The following is a 22,731-nucleotide window of genomic DNA, read 5'->3' on the forward strand; positions in this document are numbered from 1 at the left end:
AGGACTGACAGGTGACGTGCAGAGAACACTGAACTCGGGGAATGAAGAAAAACTCGCCTCCTTCACAAACAGGGGCAAGCTGGTCAGAGGCCAGTTGAAGCCCTGCCCTCACCCACACCTGAGGCTCGTTACTGACCCGGTGACCACCTGCCAGCCCCATTAAAAGCACCAAACGAGCAGCACCACAGGGAAGATACGGCGGTCAGGTCAGTATCTCCCCTCAGGCCTTGGTGTTCTGTGTACAGTTGACTCTTCACTTTCAGAAGGACTGCTGGGTTCTCTTGTTTTCCAGAAATTTCACAGAATGCTATGGGTATCACAGAGATCCAGGCTTTCTTGACCATACCCTGGTGGTGTGTTAAAAGAGCTGGAAAACAGCTCTCACCATTGACGTCATAAATCCCCTTTAGAAAACTATCCCGGGAAAAATAACCATGTTGTTTCATGGCCTTTGCACATACAGTCTGCTCAGAGCTGTTGTTTACACTAGCAAAAAGTTGGAAAGAACCAGAAGGCCCAGCACACCAGTAGGAAGGATTATATGGCTGCTAAGATGGAGAACTTGGAACCTCAACCGTCACCTCATTTGGAATAAGGGTCTTTGCAGGTGTGATTAAGATCTCAAGATGAGAGCACCTGGATTAGGGTGCTTCCTAAATCCAGCAACATTAAATGAGACAGAAAAGGATAAGACAGAAACACAGAGAATGCGGTAAGGCAGGGGTGGGGGACATTCGGCCACAAGCCCAGGGCCACCAGGAACCCCCAGAGGCTAGAGGACACAGGAAGATCCTCCCTGGGGCCTCTGGAGAGAGATGCCTTGACGATGGACTTCCAGCCTCCAGAGCTATGTGAGAGTAAGCTTCTATGGTCTGAAGCCCCCCGGTTTCTGGTCATTTGCTTCAGCAACCCCAGGAAACAAATGTGTGTAGTAGAGAAGCAGTAATGCTGAAAACTGAATAGATAATATTAAGAACATAGAAAGTACTAGATACATGTTTATGACAATACGCACGTGTATGGAAGAGAAGGGAGAGATGGTTTCTTTTACGCATTTTTTTTTTAGTAAGGTTGTTTGAATGAACACATTTCATGTCTTACAAATATAGTAAGTAGAGTTAGGGACGTCCCCCGCCCCCAGCCCTGAGGAGGGCTCTGGGAGAGTTCTACATAATTTTTGGAGGTCTTGTGAGATAAACAAGACCAAAAAAAAAAAAAAGAAAAAAGAAAAAACAAATATAGTAAGTAATGTGGCCAGTTCACAACCCTGAAAATACAAGTCTGGTCACCCCGTGTGGCAGGACAGCCACCCCAGGACCAAGCTGTTTTAAACTCTGGTCAAGTGGACCTTGGAGTCTTGACCCCAGCATTACCACCTCACAGATCCATCATTAAAATCTGAGTGTCCACCCACACCTGCTTCCCTGTCTGAGACAGTAACTGCCTCTCAGGCCACAAAACCCTGCCTTTGTCTTTACCAAATACTCTCACACAAACCCCATCACCTCCCCACTCTCCAGCCCCACCTTCCACAAGCCCGAAGAAAAAGGTGAGGCAAACAGCATGTCATTTCTTGACCTAGTCCTGATTAAACAGCCCTGAGAAAGTGTTAACTTGAATTTGCCTATGTAACAAGACACAGGTCCCTCAGGGACCATTAATCTTACTTAATCCAACTAAATGTGCCTATATGCAAAGTCCGTGTCTATTTAACCTATTTCACGCACCTATTTCAAATATTTTAAATGGATTTTATCAAAAAGACTTAACCATCCTATTTTACAATGATAAATATTTTGTAGCATTTTATATACTCCATTCCCTGTATCACTTAACACCTTCCAGTCTTTTTAGTAGACTTTTGCTCACCTGACACAAAAGTATCATAAAAAAAATAAGGCAGAAAAATGTTATCCCCATCTTTAAGGTAAGAAAATAGAGACCTATACCCCTTATATGTGGAACCTAAGAAGCAATGACGCAAATAAACTTACTTACAAAACAGGAAGAGACTTAGAAAACAAACTTATGTTTGCTGAGGGGGAGGGGACAGTTCGGAACTTTGGGGAGGTCATCTACACACTGCTGTATTTAAGATGGATAACCAACAAAGGCTTGCTGTATAGCACATGGAACTCTGCTCAATGTTACATGCCAGCCTGGATGGGAGGGGGTTTGGGGGAGAACAGATACATATATATGTATGGCTGAATCCGTTCACTCTTCACCTTAAAGTTTCACAACATTGTTAATCAGCTATACCCCAAAACAAAATGTTTTTGGCATTAAAAAAAAGAGACCTAAAGATTAAACGACTTCTGCAAAGTTACAGAGCAATTCAGCAGCAGAGCCAGCATCTCTTTATAGGGAGAGATTGCTTAGCTTTTCTGCCATCAATCAATGTTGATGCTACTGTTAACGTGACTTTTCTCGAAAAGAAATCCTTTTCTCTAAAGGATTTCTGCAAAAATTCTTTGGTTTTTCAACCAAGGCTCCAAATATTAACTGATGCTTGTCAGTCCCCATCTCAGATGGTAGAAAAGGTGACAAGGGTATGTGAAAAGTTTCAGGGTGCTTGAAAAAGAGGAGCTGGGCAACAGTGTGAAATGAGAGCTGGGGTCAGTATTAAAATTAGAAGTGGGACATAAAACCCAGCCTGCCAGGTCACCTGGGGAGGGACAGCGGCTCTAGTGGCCCCCACCCCTTCTACCTCAGCCCTTCTGCCAGCCTACCCACCCGCCCACTGGCTGCAAGGCCCTTCTGCCAGCCTGCAGCTCAGCCAGCTAATACTCTCCTGAACAAACCCCATCTGCAGCTGTTTTTTCACAGGTTCTCAAGTACTGGGGTTACCAAGAGGGCTGGATGTTTGAAAGATAAAACGGAAAGAAAACCCACCAACATTACAGTGGTTATCTCAGAGGCATGGGGCACAAGTCCCAAATTTGCTTTTATACAAATTTTTAAATTTCTAAAATATATATTCATTGCTTTAAAAAAAGTTTTCTTTTTTAAATCTGTTTTTATCAAGAGGCCTGGAGGCTGGCCAAAAATACCTGGATCCCACTTTAACCCCGGAGGAATGGGCACACAGGGGTTTCAGCAGGGCCCCATGTTCACGGCTTTTTTCGAGTACAGTTGATTTACCATGTTGTGTTAGTTTCAGGTATACAACAAAGTGAATCAGTTATACATACAGCCAGTTTTTAAGATTCTTCCCTATATAGGCCATCACAGAGTACTGAGTAGATTTCCCTGTACTGTACAGTAGGCCCTTACTATCTATTTTTAAAAATATGGAATGCTTCACGAATTCGTGTCATCCTTGCACAGAGGCCATGCTAATCTTCTCTGTATCGTTCCAATTCTGGCATATGTGCTCCCAAAGCAAGTACCGTGTCCGTTGCTCTTAATTTAGCTCCTTGTCATCCAAGAACCAAGATTTCCAGAGGCAGAGAAGCATTCTTCTCATTAACAATTGCTATGTCAAGTTCCAAAGCACTGGGCTGGCAGGTGGTGAGGGAAGCCTAGGGGAGTGTGCCTAAGCAGAGCACATGAGAGAATGACAACCCGCAACCCCCCCAGGTGCAGAGACAGTGGCCCACCAGCCCAGGGCCGCTCCAGCAAAGAAGCGGGGGGGGGGGGGGGGGAGCAGGACAGATGCCCTTTCTGCAGCTCACATCAGGCCTCTCACTCTCCCGTTTCCCGCAGCTGGCTTAGCGGTTGGCAGAGGCAGTGCCACCCCAGACTTAGAAGTGGAGCGTCCGGGAGCACGAAAGGCTGGCTCTCAGCTTCCCTGTGGCTGGGAAGGTACCAGGCAGGCTGGGCAGAGGGCCGCATTTGCCAGGAAGTGGCAGTAGAGGTGTGACGCCCATCTGTTCACCTCAGACTTGGGCTCAGAAGAGGGTGGAGCGGCTCCACAGCTTTACAGGGAAAGGTGTGGGGCTTACACCGCGAGCCGGTCCCAGAAGGGAGCGCGGGGCAGCTGGACAGAGTGAGGCAGCCCTGCGAGAGCGGACGCGGATGAACGCCCAAGACTGGGTTTAAAAGCATGGCGCACGTGTGCGGCGCGCCATCATTTGTGGGGAGAAAGAGGAGCTTAGCATCAGAGGTTACGTGGAAAGATCTGGGTGGCAACGGCGGTGGGCAGGGGGCGAGGTGCGGAGCAGGAGGGAAAGACACTCTTTCACAAACACCTGCTGTGCCTTCTCAATTTTGTACTAGACACATAAAACATCGTTTTTAAGAGCATGAACACACGTAAGAAAACACATCCACGGTGTCACCTGCACAAAGCCATGAAATGCCCTCAAGCCCCTCTCTAGAGGCAGCACCCTGCCCTCCCCTCCACTGCCCACCCCACCTGTGATAGACCATCTAGCCTAGCCCCTCCTTACCTCACCATCTCCCCAGCTGCCCCTCAGCCCCGAGAATCCAGTCATATCTCACATCAGTGGAAGCAACCCACTCGCTGGGGCCGAGGTGGCACATCCAAGGACGGTAAGCTCCAGCAGCTGGTTTTTGGGTACATGAGGGGCACCGTGAGCAGTGAGGGATGTGGATTGTGGAGGGGACTCCTGTCTCATGCAAGCTGTAGCCTGGGGGGTCACTTCACCCTGGGGTCTCCATTTCCTTAATACACAAAGGGGTTGTAACGGGGGGGGGCGGGGGGTCTTTCCAGATCACAGGTCGGCAGGCCCCATTCATGGCCACTTCTCTGGACCCGTTGTGTACTGGGTGCTTCGAGCGCAGGCCCACAGAAACACAACGTGAGCTCTCCGTGCAAGCTGAAACATTCTGGGAGCCCCACAAAAAAGTGGAAAAAACACAGTAACAAGATTTTATTCAGTCCAATATATGCAGGTTATCATTTCAATATGCCATCAATATAAAAATCACTGAGTCTCCACTCTTTTTAACTCTATGTGTTTGCAATCAGTGTCTATTTTGTATTTACACAACATCTTGATTTGCAATATGCGATCAATATAAAAATTACTGAGTCTCCACTCTTTTTAGCTTTATCTGTTTGCAATCAGTGTTACATTTTATATTTACACAACATCTTGATTTGGACCAGCCACACAAGGGTTGAAAGGCAGCTGAAGCTCATGGGGACCTCCCTGGTCAGCACCGGTGCTGGAGTGACCAGGTGGCCCGCCCTTCGCTTCAGATGTCATCAGGCTCCGTGCTGAGGCCGGCCGGAGCCGCAGCTGCATCCCCAGGTGAGGCCCAGCCACTCAAGCAGCAGGTCCAGCTCCTTGCCGGACGAGGAGGGCAGCTGGGGCTGGATGCCAGACGAGACTGCAGAGCACCAGGCAAACAGGAAGCCAAGATGCCCAAGGCCTGGAGCAGGGTCACACAGGCTTCGGGGCGACAGAAGTCAGGGTTTCCACAACACAACCCCCCTGCCCCACACCAAAGCAGAGGCTGCCTGTCACGTCAGTTACATCCACTCATTCTCTGGCATGCCTCTAAACACCTTCTAATCCCCGGCCCTCAGCTGGGCAGTGACAACACAGTCATCCCTCATGGTGCTCCATTCCACCTGGAGCAGGAACCTGCTAACACTGCCCTGGAGGCTCATTTACTCACCCAACTCACACAAAAGTCCCTGTGAGAGGAGAATCACCTTACAAATGAGGTTAAATCACTTCCCAACAGCCACACACCATTGAGTGGGAGGGCAGGCCCCTCCCCCGACTTCAACATTGCAGTCACACTCCCCAGCTTCAAAGAGGCCCCAGATTCCCACAGCCACAAGGCATGGGGCCACCACTGCAGAAAGTATATGAAATAGGGGTCCCAGAGGTGACCCACCAGGAGAGAGGGGAGCTGGGCCTCCAGAGGATCAGCAGGTGCAGAAGCTAAGAGGTGTGAGGGGTGCAGTGCTCAGAGAACCCTAACTGCCAGCAGCTGGATCAGGCCCCACGTGAGGTGGGGGTGTCGGCCAAAACCAGTGCCCAAGGTCCCTAAACTCCGTAAGAACCGGTTTTACCCTCAGGCCAGGGGAAACCACTAAACAGTTCTATCTGGGGTATGAACAGGACCAGGTTTTAAAAATCACTGTAAAGGAGAAATCCCAAAGCCTGATCAGCTCCCTTTCTCTCAGCATGTTTTACGGCACCCTAGGACTTAACCTCCCAGGGCCTGAAGTCTACTCACTCAATCATTTTATGAAAGAGATGCCATTGACCTGGAGCTCCTGAGGGTCTTAATGCAAAGCTGATAAGCCGCTGGTTTTCCTGGCCTGCTAGGCGCCTCCACCCCCAGCCCCACAGCAACGGCCTCCATGTCGCCGCACAGAGACAGGGAGGGTTCTTGTGGCCACTGACAGAAAGCGCTGAAACATCTCAGCTGCACAACTGCCAGGGCCCTAGTGTCTCCCACCCCTAGACAAGGAATACATCGTTCACTGCCTCCCAAGCCTCCCACCTGCCCAACCCCCTCCACACATCCTTCCAGCTCCCCTGATTATCCGCTCCATTTTCAGTGCATCAGCTTTTGAGGCTGACCTACTTTCCAAGGACACAGGAGCAGAAACACTTGTGCATTATACGAACAGCAGAACATAACTAGAACAGGACACAGAAAGGGGGGAGCCAGCAACAGTGTGTACCAAGGATGCAGCAGAAACTGGCGAAAGAACCAGCAAGGCAGCACAAACCATCACCTTGAGGGGGATGGGAGGGCAGCAGGAGGGAAGGGGCAACAGGAGGGAGAGGGCAGAGACACCTCCTCACCCAGCTCCGCTTGGCCACTGACGGCTGGAACACTGCGCTTAGTCCAGGAGGCAGCTGCCCAGATCCCCTCATCCAGTCGGAAGAGGACCTGAGGCTCAGGAAGCCATGCTCGGTGTGAGCAGAGAGCAGCCCACAGCACAGCTCAGGGCTGGGTGGGGAGGGGGGAGTGATAAACCAGACCAGACTATGGAGCCTGTCCTGCGGGCCACCTTCAGAGCTAAGTGTTCCATGCAAGTGAAAGGCCAAGGTCTCCCAGCCAGGACCTTGCTCTGAATTTCCAATTGCACGAACCTCTGGCCTAAAAGATCAACCCCTGCCTCTGCAGTAAGACGGACAGTGTCAAGGAATGTCAAGGAGGAAGCACTCCCCTCCCGCAACCCCTCCTCTGCAAGGGCCTCTGCAGGGCTGTGCGGCTTGTCTCCACAACACCTGCCAGGCCCGCCAGAGCTGCGTGCAAAGGGGAGGGCGTTGAGGAGCCTGACACAGTGCCCCAGCCAGGTCAGCTTCCCCTGGAATTAGGCTGGCTGCACTGGCAGGGCCCATCCAGCTGCAGGAAACAGGCTGCCCAGGACGGGTGACTCTGCTTCTCCGGCAGTCTTGGGGCGCAGGGGCTTGAGGTGAGCAGGGAAGACCACTCAGTGCTGGATGGGAAGCCGGCAGAGAGGAGGAGACACGGCCTCGCGGATCCGCTGGAAGATCTGAGTCAGCTTGTAGAGGAAGGGCAGGGAGCGGGGAGACGCTGTGGGGAGAGGCCAGTCAGTGCCCACCCTACCCCTCCCATGCCCACTCAGCCACGCCTCCCCCAGAACTCTCCCACCCGGGGAATGACCAGGCCAGCGCCCCTCCTCCCCTCCCAACAGGAGAGAATTTCTCTTTCTCCAGAATATAATCTCTGGGTTGTATTTTCTTTACGTGGATGAGAGAAAACTTAAGTTTGCTGAGAAAAAGACCCAAATTTATTGTTTTTTTATGTTTTAATCTAACTTCTTAATATTAAAAAATTGGTAATGGTGGCTGCCTCTGTGGAGATGAATTTGGGAAGAGACTTTTCACTACATTCCTTTTTGTACCTTTTAAGTTTGAAGCCAAGCCACAATACTACCTCTTTTTATCATAAGTTAATTGTATTAACAATAAAATTAAAATCAGCCTCTTTTGAACGAGAGCTGAGCTGGCTGCTTTGGTTTGTTTTCCCTTATTTGAATTACTGATTTTTTAATTGACTTTTTTCCTTCTTAAAAAGAAATACGTTACTTTTAAGAAAGCTATTCCAGTCCACCCTCTTCACGTCCTCCTGGCCGGGTTCTAATTGCAGCCCAGCCCTGGGCTCTCACCAACCTACACAGGCTGTCCTGAGTGCTCCTGGAACAGCCCCTTGTCATCCCCATTCAGAAGACCAGGGTTCTGAGACTGAAAGTCTCCTAAGGACCACAAAAATCTTTCTAATTTTTACTAAGTCTCTGGAATAAAGTAAAAGGTCAAAGGGTGGACAGGACTGAACACAAACTCCTCAGCTTTCCTGAGGGCTAACCAGAGACTCTCTCCTCAAGCAAACAGAGCTGTTCAGAGGGATCTCCTGCTTGGTATCAGCCATGGGGTCAAACAACAAGCTGAGCTGTGCAGAAACAGCTCCCAGACAAGAAAAAGGGAAGTGTGGACACAGCTTCTGGGGTTAAATGAGGAGCAGCAGACAGAATGTCTGTGTGACCGTGGAGCAGTCACTTCTCTCTGGTTCTTAGGTTTCCCAACCGAAAAAGAAAATGAAAATGAAGGGACTGAAATAAGGGTTTCCAGTTTTCCTTTCAGTTTTGAAAGTTATATAACCCTAAGTCTAAATTCATGAGAAGAGATTAGGTTATAACTCACACAAAGTAACACACAGAAAAGTTCACGAGTGAGCTCCTAACCTCTGGCCCAGTGCTCACAAGGTCTGAGTAATTCACTCTCGGGAAAGAGCACAGTAGAAAACAGCAAGAAATCATCAAAATGTTCGGAGGTATCACTTCACACTGGTCAGAATGGCCACCATCAACAAGTCCACAAGCAATAAACGCTGGAGAGGGTGTGGAGAAAAGGGAACCCTCCCACACTGTTGATGGGAATGTAAATTGGTACAGCCACTATAGAGAACAGTATCAAGGCTCCTTAAAAACTAAATATAGCTACCATATGACCTAGCAATCCCACTACTGGGCATGTATCCAGAAATAAACATAATTCAAAATATACGTGCACCCCAATGTTCACAGCAGCACTATTTACAACAGCCAGGACATGGAAGCAACTTAAACATGCTTTAAGAGAGGAATGGACAGAGATGCAGTACACATACACAGTGGGGTATTACTCAGTCATAAAAAGGGACAGTTAGAACTGGACATGGACCAACAGACTGGTTCCAAATAGGAAAAGGAGTACGTCAAGGCTGTATATTGTCACCCTGCTTATTTACTTACATGCAGAGTACATCATGAGAAATGCTGGGCTGGAGGAAGCACAAGCTGGAATCAAGATTGCCAGGAGAAATATCAATAACCTCAGATATGCAGATGACACCACCCTTATGGCAGAAAGCGAAGAACTAAAGAGTCTCTTGATATAAGTGAAAGAGGAGAGTGAAAAAGTTGGCTTAAAGCTCAACATTCAGAAAACTAAGATCATGGCATATGGTCCCATCACTTCATGGCACATAGATGGGGAAACAGTGGCTGGCTTTATTTTTCTGGGCTCCAAAATCACTGCAGATGGTGACTGCAGCCATGAAATTAAAAGATGCTTACTCCTTGGAAGGAAAGTTATGACCAACCTAGACAGCATATTAAAAAGCAGAGACATTACTTTGCCAACAAAGGTCCGTCTAGTCAAGGCTATGGTTTTTCCAGTGGTCATGTATGGATGTGAGAGTTGGACTATAAAGAAAGCTGAGAGCCGAAGAATTGATGCTTTTGAACTGTAGTGTTGGAGAAGACTCTTGAGAATTCCTTGGACTGCAATGAGATCCAACCAGTCCATCTTAAAGGAGATCAGTCCTGGGTGTTCATTGGAAGGACTGATGTTGAAGCTGAAACTCCAATACTTTGGCCATCTGATGCGAAGAGCTGACTCATTGGAAAGACCCTGATGCTGGGAAAGATTGAGGGCAGGAGGAGAAGGGGATGACAGAGGATGAGATGGTTGGATGGCATCACCGACTCATGGATGGGGGTTTGGGTAGACTCCGGGAGTTGGTGATGGACAGGGAGGCCTGGTGTGCTGTGGTTCATGGGGTCGCAGAGTCGGAGACGACTGAGCAACTGAACTGAACTGAAAAAGGGACAAACGAAATTTGTAGAGACATGGATGAACTGAGAGGGTGTCGTAGAGTGAAGTAAGTCAGAAAAAGAAAAAAAAAGTATCGTATATTAATACATATATTGTGGAATCCAGAAAAATGGTATAGATGACCTTATTTGCAAAGCAGAAATAGAGACACAGACGTAGGAAACAAATGTATGGATACCACGGTGGAAGGCGGGAGGAAATGGGGAGAATAAGATTGACATATATATACTATCAATGCTATGTACAAAATCGAAACTGATGAGAACATACTGTATAGCACAGGGAACTCGACTCAGTGCTCTGCAGTGACCTGAACGGGAAGGAAGTCCAGAAGGGAAGGGGTATATATATGTACACACAGCTGATTCATTTTGCTGTACATTAGACACTAACACCACATTGTAAAGCAACTACGCTACAATAAAAATTAATTAACACAAATAAACAAATAAAAAGGAATCACTGAAATTTCAACAGGGCACTATAAAATCAATTATGGAAGTTACTGAAAACATTATTTAGTCGTGTAAAGTTTTGAAGCCATTTTTTTTGGTGGGGGGAGGGCCACAATTCATGGCTCACAGAATCTTATTTCTTTGATTAGGAATCGAACCCAGGCTTTCAGCAGTGAAAGCCTGGGGTCCTAACAACTAGATCGCCTGGGAATTCCCTAAAGCCATGTTTTAAAGAATATTTATAGGGGGATGAGGAACAGGAAGAAGGCTGTCAAAAAGTCCTTTTAGTTATAAGATAAATAAGTATTAGGAATGTAATGTACAACATGATGAATATAATTAACACTACTGTACGTTACAATCAAAAGTTAAGAAAGTCTTAAGAGTTTCTCATCACAAGGAAAAAAATTTTTTTTCTATTTTTAAAATTTTTTATCTACATGAGAGGCTAAATGTTCACTGTACATACTGTGGGAATCATTTCATGATGTATGTAAGTCAAATCATTATGCTCTACACATTAAACTTGTACAGTGCTGAACGTCGATTATATCTCAATAAAACTAGAAGGAAAAAAAAAAACTTGACAAGCAAAACTGCATCTACATCCAGAGAAAGACTAATGATTACGGTAGCTGACTGAAGGGTGATTTGTTTTCTCCTTTATACTTTTTCTATTTTCCATATTTTCTAAAATATTATATATTTTTCCTATTGTAATTGTATTTCTACAATATACTATGTTTTAATTTAACGTAACTTTTTTACACACTTTGATGAAGTTTCCTTTTTTCTTTAGGGGACATCCTGGTGGTCCAGTGGTTGAGAATCTGCCTGCTAGTGTTTTGATCCCTGGTCTGGGAAGATCCCACATGGCTGCAGGGCAGCTAAGCCCATACACCGCACCTACTGAAGCCCCAGTGCTTCAGAACCTGGGCATGGCAACCACTAAGCCGATGCACCACCACTACGGAACAGCCCCTGCTTGCCACAACTGGAGAAAGCCTGCGTGCAGCAACAAAGACCCAGCACTGCCAAAAACAAAACAAATAAACCCTGAGGCTCTACTCAGAGTTCACCCCTGGACGTCCAGAGTCGACAAGGCAGAGTGGACTTTCTCCAGGACTGGTCTCTCCTTTAAGGTGAGCTGGGCTGGCTCCAGCTCAGGTCCACCAACTCCTCCTTGCAGATGAGACCAGGGAAAACCCCCAGGAGGGCTTCCAGGCCCAGCCCTGGTCAACCGCCCTGTGCCGGGAGGGTCGGAGGGGAGGCAGACATCTTCACTCACCTGGATCAAACCTCAGCACCAGGAGGCAGAGGAGCAAGGCAGCCAGCAGGCTCTTACTCAAGGGCAGAGAAAAGAAGTGGCTGACTGCAGAGTCCCAAAGCTGGCGCAGCAATGTCAGTAGTGACAGGAACTTGTGGGAGGAGGAGTCTGGCGGGGAGACAGAGTAGAACTTCAGTAAAGAAGCAGCTTCTCGATTCTGAGCTTTGAGTCTAATCATACAAGTCAAGCCAAGACTGGTATCCTCATGCAGTCCACAAAATGGTTCTAAGGGAGCTCCTTCAGCACTGATTATATCAGAACACCGGCTTCAAGAGGACTGTGACGTCACCAGACACCACCTCCACAGGAGAGGGCTCTGACGTCACCAGACACCACCTCCACAGGAGAGGGCTCTGACGTCACCAGACACCACCTCCACAGGAGAGGGCTCTGATGTCACCAGACACCACCTTCACAGGAGAGGGCTCTGATGTTACCAGACACCAGTTCCACAGGAGAGGACTCTAGCATCATCAGACACCAACTCTATGGGAGAGGGCTCTGGTGTCACCAGACACCAGCTCTGTAGAAGAGGACTCTGGCATCACCACACCAACTCTGTAGGAGAGGACTTCAACAGAAATGTCAACTTAGTTGGGGAACCTGGTACCTCTGGTGTTTCTTTAACAGCTTCACAGCATTGTTTATATTCTGGCCTAAGACATATGCACAGTTACACAGCAATAATTCTTGATCATCAGTAAAGGCAGAAAACAAAGGGCACCTCACAGGCACAGTGAAGAATCCCATCTTGGACTGAGCACAAACATGAACACCACCTCCAAGTCCTGAAGACACCCTGGACTCGCCATCCGAGCACCTCCTCTCCGGGCTCTGGACAGGCAGAGGGTTTTCGGAGTTACATGGAGTCCCTGAAGTCTACAACCTGCTGCAAAGAAGTGACCCTGCTTCAGCAGGTCCCTGTTCTTAAGCACATGAAGAAACCACCTCAGAGATAGGATTAGTCTCCTAAGGGCTGAAGGTCCTCCATGTAGGCCTATTCTATGTGTCACGAACAGAGAAAACAAAGGTCAGGGGGTTAAAAACTACTAGGAGGAAAAGTTCAACTCAGCATCAGGAAGAACTTCCCTACACAACCCTCCACAGCTGAAAGGCACTGCTTCAGGAGACAGTGAAGCAACATCCCAGCCAGGCCAGCACAGTGGAGGCAGATCTACCGACAGGAGCCCACGGAGATGACTTTCAGGAGACAAAAGTAAGGTTCTGAGATCTGCACCACCTGCCTCCCAAAGCCAACTGCAGAAGGGCTGGGCTTTCGAAGCACCTCAACAGGTTTCTTATCCTGCAATCTGGAACTTATTCATACAAAGCATTGTTCCCAAGACCCAGGAAGGTCATGATAGACCCCACATCCAGGAGGAAGCCCTCAGCTTCTGCACAGAAGGCCTCAGAAGGATGATGTCCCACCTTCCTGGTTTAGTGCCCGCGTCTCCTCAGAGCCAGAGTGCCCATGTGTCTGCTGCTGCCTTGCTGCACTAATGGCCTGAAGCGCGTCCAGCCGATGTTTCTCACTGAAGGCTGCAGAGCCCAACACCAGCTCTTCAGCCTCTGACAGGAGGCCCAGAGGAAGTAGCACCCGCTGCAGGTGAAGTTCTGCCAAGGATCTATACTCTGGAAGGCCCTGGTTGTCAGGGTCTTGAAGCCAAGCACGAACGCCATCCACCACGGCTCCAGGCTCTTGCATTTTGCTGTATAAAAGAACACTGCAATCCCCAAATAATCCCAGAAGAGTGGTCAATGCTTCATGGTTTGTTAATTTCTCATAATCACTACACTCCTCTTACCCAGCCCCTCCTTTGTGCCCTCAAGTCCTTCCCTACGGGACCCTGACACGATAAGAATCAGGAGTTCTTAGGAGCAGCAAGCAGCTCTCTCGGCTCTGACACACCCCACTTCTGTCACCCCACTTCATGTCACCCATCCCTTCCTGTTTTCCCTACCCCACTCTTAAATTCCTTCTTCCTCATCTTTTATTACATATGTTTTGAGTCTGGAGGGCACTGGGGGGAGGGGGGGTGGGGGACAGGGAAAGAATTAGATTTAAAGGGAAATGGTATGGAAGGAAAAAGAGGAGATATGAGAACCGAAGGGGTGTGCTGTGCTTAGTCGCTCAGCCATGTTGGACTCTGTGTGACCCCATGGACTGTAGGCAGCCAGGATCCTCTGTCCATAGGGATTCTCCAGGCAAGAACACTGGCATGGGTTGCCATGCCTTCCTCCAGGGGGTCTTCCCAACCCAGAGATCAAACCCTGGTCTCGCGCACTGCAGGCAGATTCTTTACTGTCTGAACCACCAGGGGAGCCCAAGAATACTGGAGTGGGGAGCCTATCCCTTCTCCAGGGGATCTTCCAGACCCAGGGGAAAACCCTCTTGCTCCTGCGCTGACTTAGTGGGGAAGCAGTAAGGACCTAAGGACCTACCACAGTTCCAGGACTTTGGGGGGAAGCTTCTCAGGAGCCTGGTAATACTGAAGAACCCAGGACAGGACTTCCTGCCACCGATCCATTTCTGCCAGGGCCTGGATGCCCACAATACACAGAGAGCATTTCACCTCCAAGGAGCTGTCAATGAAAAAGCCAATTTGAGTTAAGAAGTGGTTCTTCTGCACTGCCATTCCCACCTTCAGCCTGGGACTGTTCTTCACCAGCAACCAAGTCAGTAGGTATTACCTCTCACCTCCCACCCCCAGTATTCAAGTGGGCCTCACAATTATGACCCGTCTCATGAGGCCCAGCAAGAGAAAACTGCCCTTTGCCCAGGAGCTGTAAGTTTCTATAAATCTAAAGGCCAATCAGCTGCTGACCAGCACACATCTCTGTATCCAGGTAAAGTCAGGGTTAACCAACAGGAAGCGTTCATTTACTCCCAAGGGGAAAAGAACAGCTGCAGCACAGATGTGGGTGGAAAGAGGACCAGCCCTAAGAGTTTGCTTAGTGAAGAAAGGGCAGAAGCAGTCTCCGCCCAAGCGCAGCAGCAGAATCACACCCTCAGCCTTTACAGCACCGAGTCTTCACCGACCCCCAAACACTCAGCAAAGGGTCCCCAGTTCATCCTTCTCTGGGGCCAGCTTTGACCAGTCTACCCATGCCCTCCCTAGTGTGACCTAATCCAACGAGCAATGCCGGACCAAGATTTCAATTCTTTGATCCAATCCTACAAGAGGACCAGAACACGACTCCTGCTCTAAACCCCAACCCGAAGAGTGAGGGGGACTACCTCGGGGAGGGGTGGAAGGAGAGGACTTCCGCCACCAGCTTACTGCAGTAATTTAACAAATCAATTCTATCTTCTCATTAGACCATTCTACCCTGGTACAGGGAGAAAGAATTGATTGTGGGGTCCCACTAAACCCCGTTCACGCACGTCTCGACCGTTTCCTCCTTGGAGAACCAGCCCAAGGTGTGTCCCTGCCTCGCGGAGAACCACCGCGAGGAAAACAAGGAATAAGCGTCGCACGAGAAACCAGACTGCAGGAGTGCTGGGGTCTGGAGGCCTCCCACTGTCCCCGCAGGCGAACTAAGCCCCGGACGTACGCGCCCGCCGGCTCCTCCGCCAGGCCCTGCCAGGCGCGTTCGCAGGTGCGCAGTGCCGCGCCGAAGTCCAGGTGCACCACCAGCAGGTCGGCCGCCTCCTCCAGCAGAAGCGCGGCCGCCGACGGGGCCGGGGCGGCACGCACGGGCTCGCTGCTCCGCAGGGCGCCCGCGAGCGCCCTCAGGGGGGCTGCGGAGGTCGCGGGGTCACTCTTCATAAGTGCGCGCCAGGACGCAGCCCTCTAGGGGCGCCGGGTGTGCGGTGCAGGCTGGGGAGGAGGTAGGGGTGGTCCTCACAGGCTGCTCTGGCGCGGGACAGCCTGGCGCCCTCGGACTTGTGCAGCACTGAGTCCCTGGGCACCCGGCCCCACGACAAGGACTGGGACCCCCGGCCGGTGTAAGGCAGCCCGTAGTCTCCTCAGGTGTAGGGCCGCCGCCGCGGGCTCGGGAACACGGGGGCCGACATCTTCCCTGCGCGCGCAGGCCCGACGCTCTGCGCCCGGCGGCGCGGGGCATTCTGGGAGGTGTAGTTCCGCTCCTGGAGCGGTTGTCCTCCAGGGTAGGCGGGGGACTTCGGACTACAAGCCCCGGCAGCCAGCGCTCCGGAAGTTGTCGCGGCGAGAGGAAGCCCGCCGACGGAAGGCGCGGAACGGCGTACGGTTGGAGGCGTGGGTCTTCGGCATCTGCGCCTCAGGTGTCCAGCATGCAGCCGCGGCAGCGGACAGTAAAGGCAGTCAGTGTGCCGCCTCCCCCGGGCCCCAGTCGAGCTCACGGTCAGTCCACAGTGGGACTTCGAACCTCGTGCCAAATAGAGATCTCGTGAAAAACAGCCGTACGGTGTGTGATGCAGTTTGCAATAAAGCCCTGGGACAGGGCACGTATTCCTTAGGTTATGGCTGTAATAGTAATTATTAAGTGGTTGTACGCAGACACAAGTTATATTTATTACTGTGCTTCACTCAGGTTTTTCGGTGCCTCTTAAGTTTGTACTAAACCCTAGGTTTCCCAGTTCCTACCCCGAGGTCTCCTGAAGCGACTCCTCTTGTGATTACATGAGACGGGCCAGGCCAGGAGCAAAGTCAGCACCTGGTCGCGTCAGCGTCCCCTTCTCTGGTCACCAGCCTGGGCCCTCATCTCTGCATAAAGTCCTCCCGGAAGGCTGAGGCAGAAACATCAGATCCGTCAGACTCTGCGGATGAGGAGTATGGAGCCATAACCATATAAGGCCATAAAGCCAGGACTTCACTCGCTCCGCATATACCTAGCACCCTGTAAGTGCCAGGCCTTCTTCTAAAGGCTGAAGATACCACGTGAACATAGGAGACAAAATATCTGCCTCTGTGGAGCTTCCATATAGTGAAAGAAAGCAAAATTAAAAATAAGTAGTATGTCAGATGGTGATAAATGCTAAGGACAAATAAACAAAATAGAGAGGAGAACTTGAGAACTGATACCACCTAACTTTGTTTTCTAACAGTAAATCCGGGGCTGGAGAAGAGCAGAGCGAGAACCTGGCTCTGTGCTCAGACTGGCCTCTGTTCGTGGGGTCACTGCCCTTGGGACCAACATGTACTCAGTGTCTGCCCTAAATCCCCCTTCCTCTCCAGGCAGTGTTCATTCCCGCATAGCAAAATCCAGAGGCGAGCAGGTCTCCGGGAAGTGTGGATCGGTTCAAGGCTGAAGTTACCAGAATGTGTTATCAGTTCTGTCTGAGGTCTGACAGCAAATAATGAAGATCAGTAGAAATAACATAATTATTGGACTTCAAACAAACAAAAAACACACCTGTTTTTCAGAGCTGGTTTTAGACGCCTTCCCTGTAAAATCAGGGAAGCAGTAGTAGCATCAGGAAACATGTGATCAGGCCTGGGCGAGTTGGGACTAGCACAATCAAGCCTTGGCCTCAGGAGTGGCACCTGAAAGAGGCCCTTTTCTTAATCCCTAAGGAGAAGGCTCTTGCTATGCCCAGACCTCTCCAGGAGACGGCAGCACAGCCTTAAAAGAAGTTGACCTGCCAGCAGGTAGATCTGTGGCTGCAGAATGAGGTCAAGATATTTAAGGAAGTGAAAGCTTGCAAAAAATAATATAAAAATAGGATTGTGTTCTATTTCTGTGTTTCATCCAATTTTTGACTATGCAGGGCCACACAGTGGTCTGTCATCACATAACTTTAGCACTGCTTTGCCCACCAACTGATCCCTGAACACCAGCTCTGTGATACTCCCTGGCTCCATCTGTATGTACCCAGAACTTCTCAAGCTGAGATACAGCAGTCCTACTCTATTCCACCTGAAGTAGAGTGAACAGATGTTTTAACGACTCGGGGCTCATGAGTCAAGAGCTTTGAAAGCACCTCAGGACTTTGCTGGTGGCCCAGTGGTTAAAAATCCACCTGTCAATGCAGGAGATGTGGGTTCATTCCCCGGTCTGGGAAGAATCCATTTGCTGCGGTAAGGCTAAGCCCAGTGGCCCAGTCACCACAACTGCTGAGCCCACATGCTGCAACTAGTGAAGCCTATACACCCTAGACCCAGTGCTCTGCAATAAGCACCCAGGGCAGCCATAAATAAGTAAATACATTTATTTAAAAACAAACAAACCACCTAGCCTCCCCTTGGGATAAATGAGTGGAAACAAGGCAGTTCTCAGTCTGTAAGGCCTGACCTGTGTCAATATTTGTATTGGTAGAATCCTTTCGGGAAGACTAGTAGGGTAAATGAGACACAAAACCCACACGCTAGCCATCCCCCAGCGCACCCAAGCCCTGGGACCTTCTGCTCTCCCTTCTGCTTGTAGGGTGCTCAGTGTATCTTGCCTGAGCAGGGTCCTGAGGGTGTCGATTTGCTCTTTGCTCATCTGCTCTGATGGCACCCCACTCCAGTACTCTTGCCTGGAAAATCCATGGATGGAGGAGCCTGGTGGGCTGCAGTCCATGGGGTCGCAAAGAGTCAGACATGACTGAGCGACTTCCCTTTCACTTTTCACTTTCATGCATTGGAGAAGGAAATGGCAACCCATTCCAGTGTTCTTGCCTGCAGAATCCCAGGGACGGGGGAGCCTGGTGGGCTTCCCTCTGTGGGGTCGCACAGAGTCGGACACGACTGAAGCGACTTAGCAGCAGCAGCATCTGTTCTGAGCAGGTGATGAGTCTGTGTTTCTGTAGCGGAAGGGCTCCGATCTAGCAGATGAGCTATGCCATCTAGAGTCCTGGGGACCTCTGCAAAGTCAGATGAGTCCTCTGAGCTTCAGTTTTCTCATTTGAGGACATTGACACCAACACCTGCCATGTGGGGTGGTTGTAAGGATCAGAAGAGGTCATATGACAGCCCCTAGAATGCTTTAAATCGCTGGAACAGTTCAGGCCAAACAAGGTGAGATGATACACTGGGAGGTGAGTAAGGAGGAGAAAGAATCCAATTCCTCCTCAGAGTTCTGTAATCTTAACTTTCTGACACGGAATCTGACTCTTGACTCTTCCTTACAAAGGTCAGATGCCAACCTCTGGAGCCAGCCCAGCCTGTCTGCCTTTTCCAAGCTGGCTCTACATTTCGTGACAGCATCCACACAGCTGGCCCTCTGGGCTTATCTCTTCCAGCCAGAGCCCCTTGGTACAGGGCCGTCAGTGGGAAGGCTCTGCAAGGGGTAGAATCACGCCTGGTGTGGACTTTGGCCAGAAGCAAGCCGAAGAGATAAATATTGGCAGGGCGGAGGTGATGTTTTTCCAGGGTGGTCAAGGGCTCCAGACCTTCGTCAGTTAGATGGCATTTTTATGGCTCCTTTTTTTAAAGCCTGGACTTGGAGCTCAGGACAGAACTGAACTGGACTGGCTCCTCCCCTCCATATAGATGCAGCAGAGCCCTCACTCTGCTTCTGCGTCTAAGGCCTGCTCCTTGTCCTCCTCGTCCTGTGCAGCACTTTACAACGTAGTAATAAGGGCTCAGAGTACCAGGTGCTGCTCCAAGTACTGTATGTCCAACTCCTCTTAATTGCCAGTAACCCTGGGACAAGAGTCCTGCTGTCATCCCCATGTTGTAGATAAAGAGGCCAAGGTAATAGGTAGTCACATAGGAGTGCAGAGAGAGGCTGGGACTTCAGCAGGGCAGTTGGCTCAAGCCTTTCTTATAAGCTGATACATAATTCTGACTGTACAAGGCACTCTCACTCATCCTGTGCAAGCATGACGGCAAAACTGTGAGCAAAGCAGATATATTAGTGTTCCTAATGCTAGATGGGAAAGTAAACCTCAGAAACTGTCTGAGTTCAGAATTCATGGTTTCAGCAACAAAGCTGGAGTAGTCACCGGAGATTTCTCACCAGAGTCCATGCCAGGACACTCTCCAGATGGCCAGAAATGACATCTCCTCCTCCGCCCTCAAGGTGACCAGTACCACCCCCACCCCCTGCCCTGGGCAGACCTGCCATCCAATTTCCACATGTTCCCACCCACCCTAGGAACCAGAAGGTGCACCTGACCAAATCTTTGTGATGCCAGACCAGGCGTGACGTGAAGCCAGTAAGAGATGCTCCCTGGATACTGGTCAGCCCGGCTGTCCTGGAAGGTAGAAAGACGCTGGGCCCTTCAGAGTCTGTCCTGCTTCCACACAATTCAAGCTGATCGCTCCTCTCTTAAAACTCCCCACCGTGCTTTGCTCTTTTCATGCCTCTCTTGTGGGTCCTTCCCAACATCCATGATTTCTTGTAGTTATTTGTGTCATTCCCCTAACTGAACCATGCCCTTCCTGAAGACAGGACAGGGCCCCCCATCTCAGGATCCCTGGGCATCTGGCGTGGTGCAAAGTGCTAGGTGTGGGCTGCTCCAAGGGACCCACTTGCCCTGAGCTGTTATACATCATTTGATCTTGACTTCCAGGGATGCCCGCTGGTGAACACTGTGTGAAGGGTTGGAAGCTGAGGAGATCGTGTCCCAGCACAGCCCCTCAGAGAGGAGAGACATATGTGATATTTCCAGATCCTAGGACCCCTGCCTGCCTTCTTGTCTGTGCTTTCTTTCTTGTTTCCTAGGAAATAATCTAAGAAACCCAGTCACCCCAAGTGATAGAATTTCAGGGTTGAAAGGGGCCTTATACTGGAGCTGAACTGAGGCTGGGGAGGGGAAGCGACAGCCGCTGTCCCCAAGCTGAAGGCCACAGAACCCCTGACCCATTCTATGCCAGAGAGGAAGGACCTCTGAGGAAACCTTAAAATGTTTTCTCACCAGCCCAGCTATTCCCAAGCTTTGGGGTAGGTCGCAGCATCCAGAGCTGCTATTCATGCCCAGATCCTGGCTAAGAACAGCCACCCCTGTCCCAGGGCTCCCTTCCTCCCCTCCCAGAACAGCTCTGGTTCCCAAAACCTGTGGTTTCCTGTAGTGGGCCGACCCCGGGAGGGGAAAACTGATGGAAGGGCTCTCAACATAGTTTAATATTCTAGGAAGTTGTGTATTTATCTGACATAATGCTACAATTGTTACCGGTCAATAGATTTTATTTACTTGAGAAACATTCCCAGACAGGATTGATGCAGGGGCAATTAAAGTGGTCTTTGGGGACTTCCCAGGTGGCGCAGTGGATAAGAATCTACCTGCCAATACAGTGGACACAGGTTCAATCCCGGATCTGGGAAGATCCCACATGCCACGGAGCAATTAAGCCCATGAGCTGCAACTACTGAAGCCCACTCGCCTAGAGCCCATGCTTTGCAACAACAGAAACCACCGCATGGCGCACCCCCAGTGAAAAGCAGCCCTAGCTCTCTGCAACTAGAGAAAGCCCTTGCAAAGCAACAAAGACCCAGTGCAGCCAAAAATTAAATAAAAACAAAGTTTTTAAAACTGGTGTCTTGTATTTAAAAGCCTAGGAACCACTGACAGAATCTGTATGTCCCAAGTTATTTCAGGAAGTTATTTCCCTAAATGAAATTTGATGTCAGCGAGTCCTGATTCAGGTATATGGGTAGTGGGGGAGGAGGCAAATTGGTGGGAGGATTTCCAAAAATCATCATTTCACACCTAGCCCAGGTGAGGGCAGTATAATGGAGAGGGAAGGTGAGAGAAGCTCGAAGAAGCAGAGGACAGCCCTCTAAGCCCTGGCAACCTCGGTCAGTCCTAAAATTGGGTTTCTTACTCAGTCAACTGCAGCAAGTAAAACAAACATTTGCCCAACATTGTCCCATGGGTCTAGGGCCTAAAAGTAATAACTAGAAAACAAACAAGAGGAACTACAGTTGCCCTTTGCATCTGCTTAATTATTCTTCTATTTTTTGGGCTCCAAAATCACTGCAGATGGTGACTGCAGCCTTGAAATTAAAAGACGCTTATTCCTTGGAAGAAAAGTTATGACCAACCTAGACAGCATGTTAAAAAGGAGAGACATTACTTTGCCAACAAAGGTCTGTCTAGTCAAAGCTTTGGTTTTTCCAGTAATCATGTATTCACATGTATTCACAGTAATCATATCCAATCATGTATGGATGTAAGAGTTGAGCTATAAAGCTGAGTGCTCAAGTACTGATGCTTTTGAACTGTGGTGTTGGATAAGACTCTTGAGAGTCCCTTGGACACCAAGAAGATCAAACGGGTCAATCCTAAAAGAAATCAGTCCTGAATATTCATTGGAAGGACTGATGCTGAAGCTGAAACTCCAATACTTTGGCCATGTGATGGGAAGAGCTGACTCATTAGAAAAGACCCTGATGCTGGGAAAGATTGAAAACAGGAGGAGGAGGGGACAACAAAGGATGAGATGGTTGGATGGCATCACTGAATTGATGGATATGAGTTTGAGCAAGCTCTGGGAGTTGGTCATGGACAGGGAAGCCTGGCCATGGAAGTTCTGCCATAGGATGGCAAAGAGTTGGACACAACTGAGCGATTGAACTGAACTGAACTCAATCTGATTGTTCCATATCTGCTCTTTCAACTGCTTTTGTTAAAATGATGCACACACAGAGGGCTTCCCAGGTGGCCCAGCAGTAAAGAATCTATCTGCCAATGCAGGAGACACGGGTTCAATCCCTGATCTGGGAAGATCCAACAGGCTGCAGAGTCACCCGGGCATGTCCAACTCTTTGTAACCCCACGTGTTACTGAGTCCAAGCTCGCTCTGCTCGCCACGTGACAGGCCAATGAATCTGAGAGACAAGATGTTGAGGCAAGGAAAGGACTTTAGTTGGAAAGCCAGCTGACCGAGAAGATGGTCGGGTAGTGCCTCAAAATACCCATCTTGTCAGGGTCTGGTTGCCAAGTTCTTTTGTAGAGTCAGAGGGAAATAAACAATGAGGAGCTAGAGTCAAAAGGCAGAATAGAGAGGGAGAGGCAGTGGGAGAGAAAAGAGAAAGG

The 22,731-nt window shown here is 49.5% G+C and overlaps 1 protein-coding gene and 1 non-coding gene across 3 annotated transcripts; both read right to left on the reverse strand.

Moving 5' to 3' along the window:
- Window positions 1-3,287: 3,287 nt before the first annotated feature.
- Window positions 3,288-3,392, reverse strand: LOC122680882. Its single transcript, XR_006336802.1, has one exon. It is a non-coding gene; the product is annotated as a U6 spliceosomal RNA (small nuclear RNA).
- A 1,422-nt stretch (window positions 3,393-4,814) lies between these two features.
- Window positions 4,815-15,909, reverse strand: PEX26 (peroxisomal biogenesis factor 26). Of its 2 annotated transcripts, none has more exons than XM_043881769.1 (5): window positions 15,399-15,909; window positions 14,286-14,426; window positions 13,272-13,552; window positions 11,805-11,951; window positions 4,815-7,479 (listed from the first exon to the last, which is right to left on the reverse strand). In XM_043881769.1, exons 1-5 carry the CDS (start codon window positions 15,611-15,613, stop codon window positions 7,376-7,378), a joined length of 888 nt encoding a protein of 295 aa, XP_043737704.1. In that variant the 5' UTR covers window positions 15,614-15,909; the 3' UTR covers window positions 4,815-7,375. The 2 variants fall into 2 exon arrangements, with proteins under 2 accessions (XP_043737704.1, XP_043737703.1); XM_043881768.1 differs by having other exon boundaries at window positions 13,272-13,567.
- Between the last annotated feature and the right edge of the window lie 6,822 nt (window positions 15,910-22,731).

This window comes from Cervus elaphus, chromosome 22, assembly GCF_910594005.1.
Source record: "Cervus elaphus chromosome 22, mCerEla1.1, whole genome shotgun sequence".
NCBI classification, from domain to species: domain Eukaryota; kingdom Metazoa; phylum Chordata; class Mammalia; order Artiodactyla; family Cervidae; genus Cervus; species Cervus elaphus.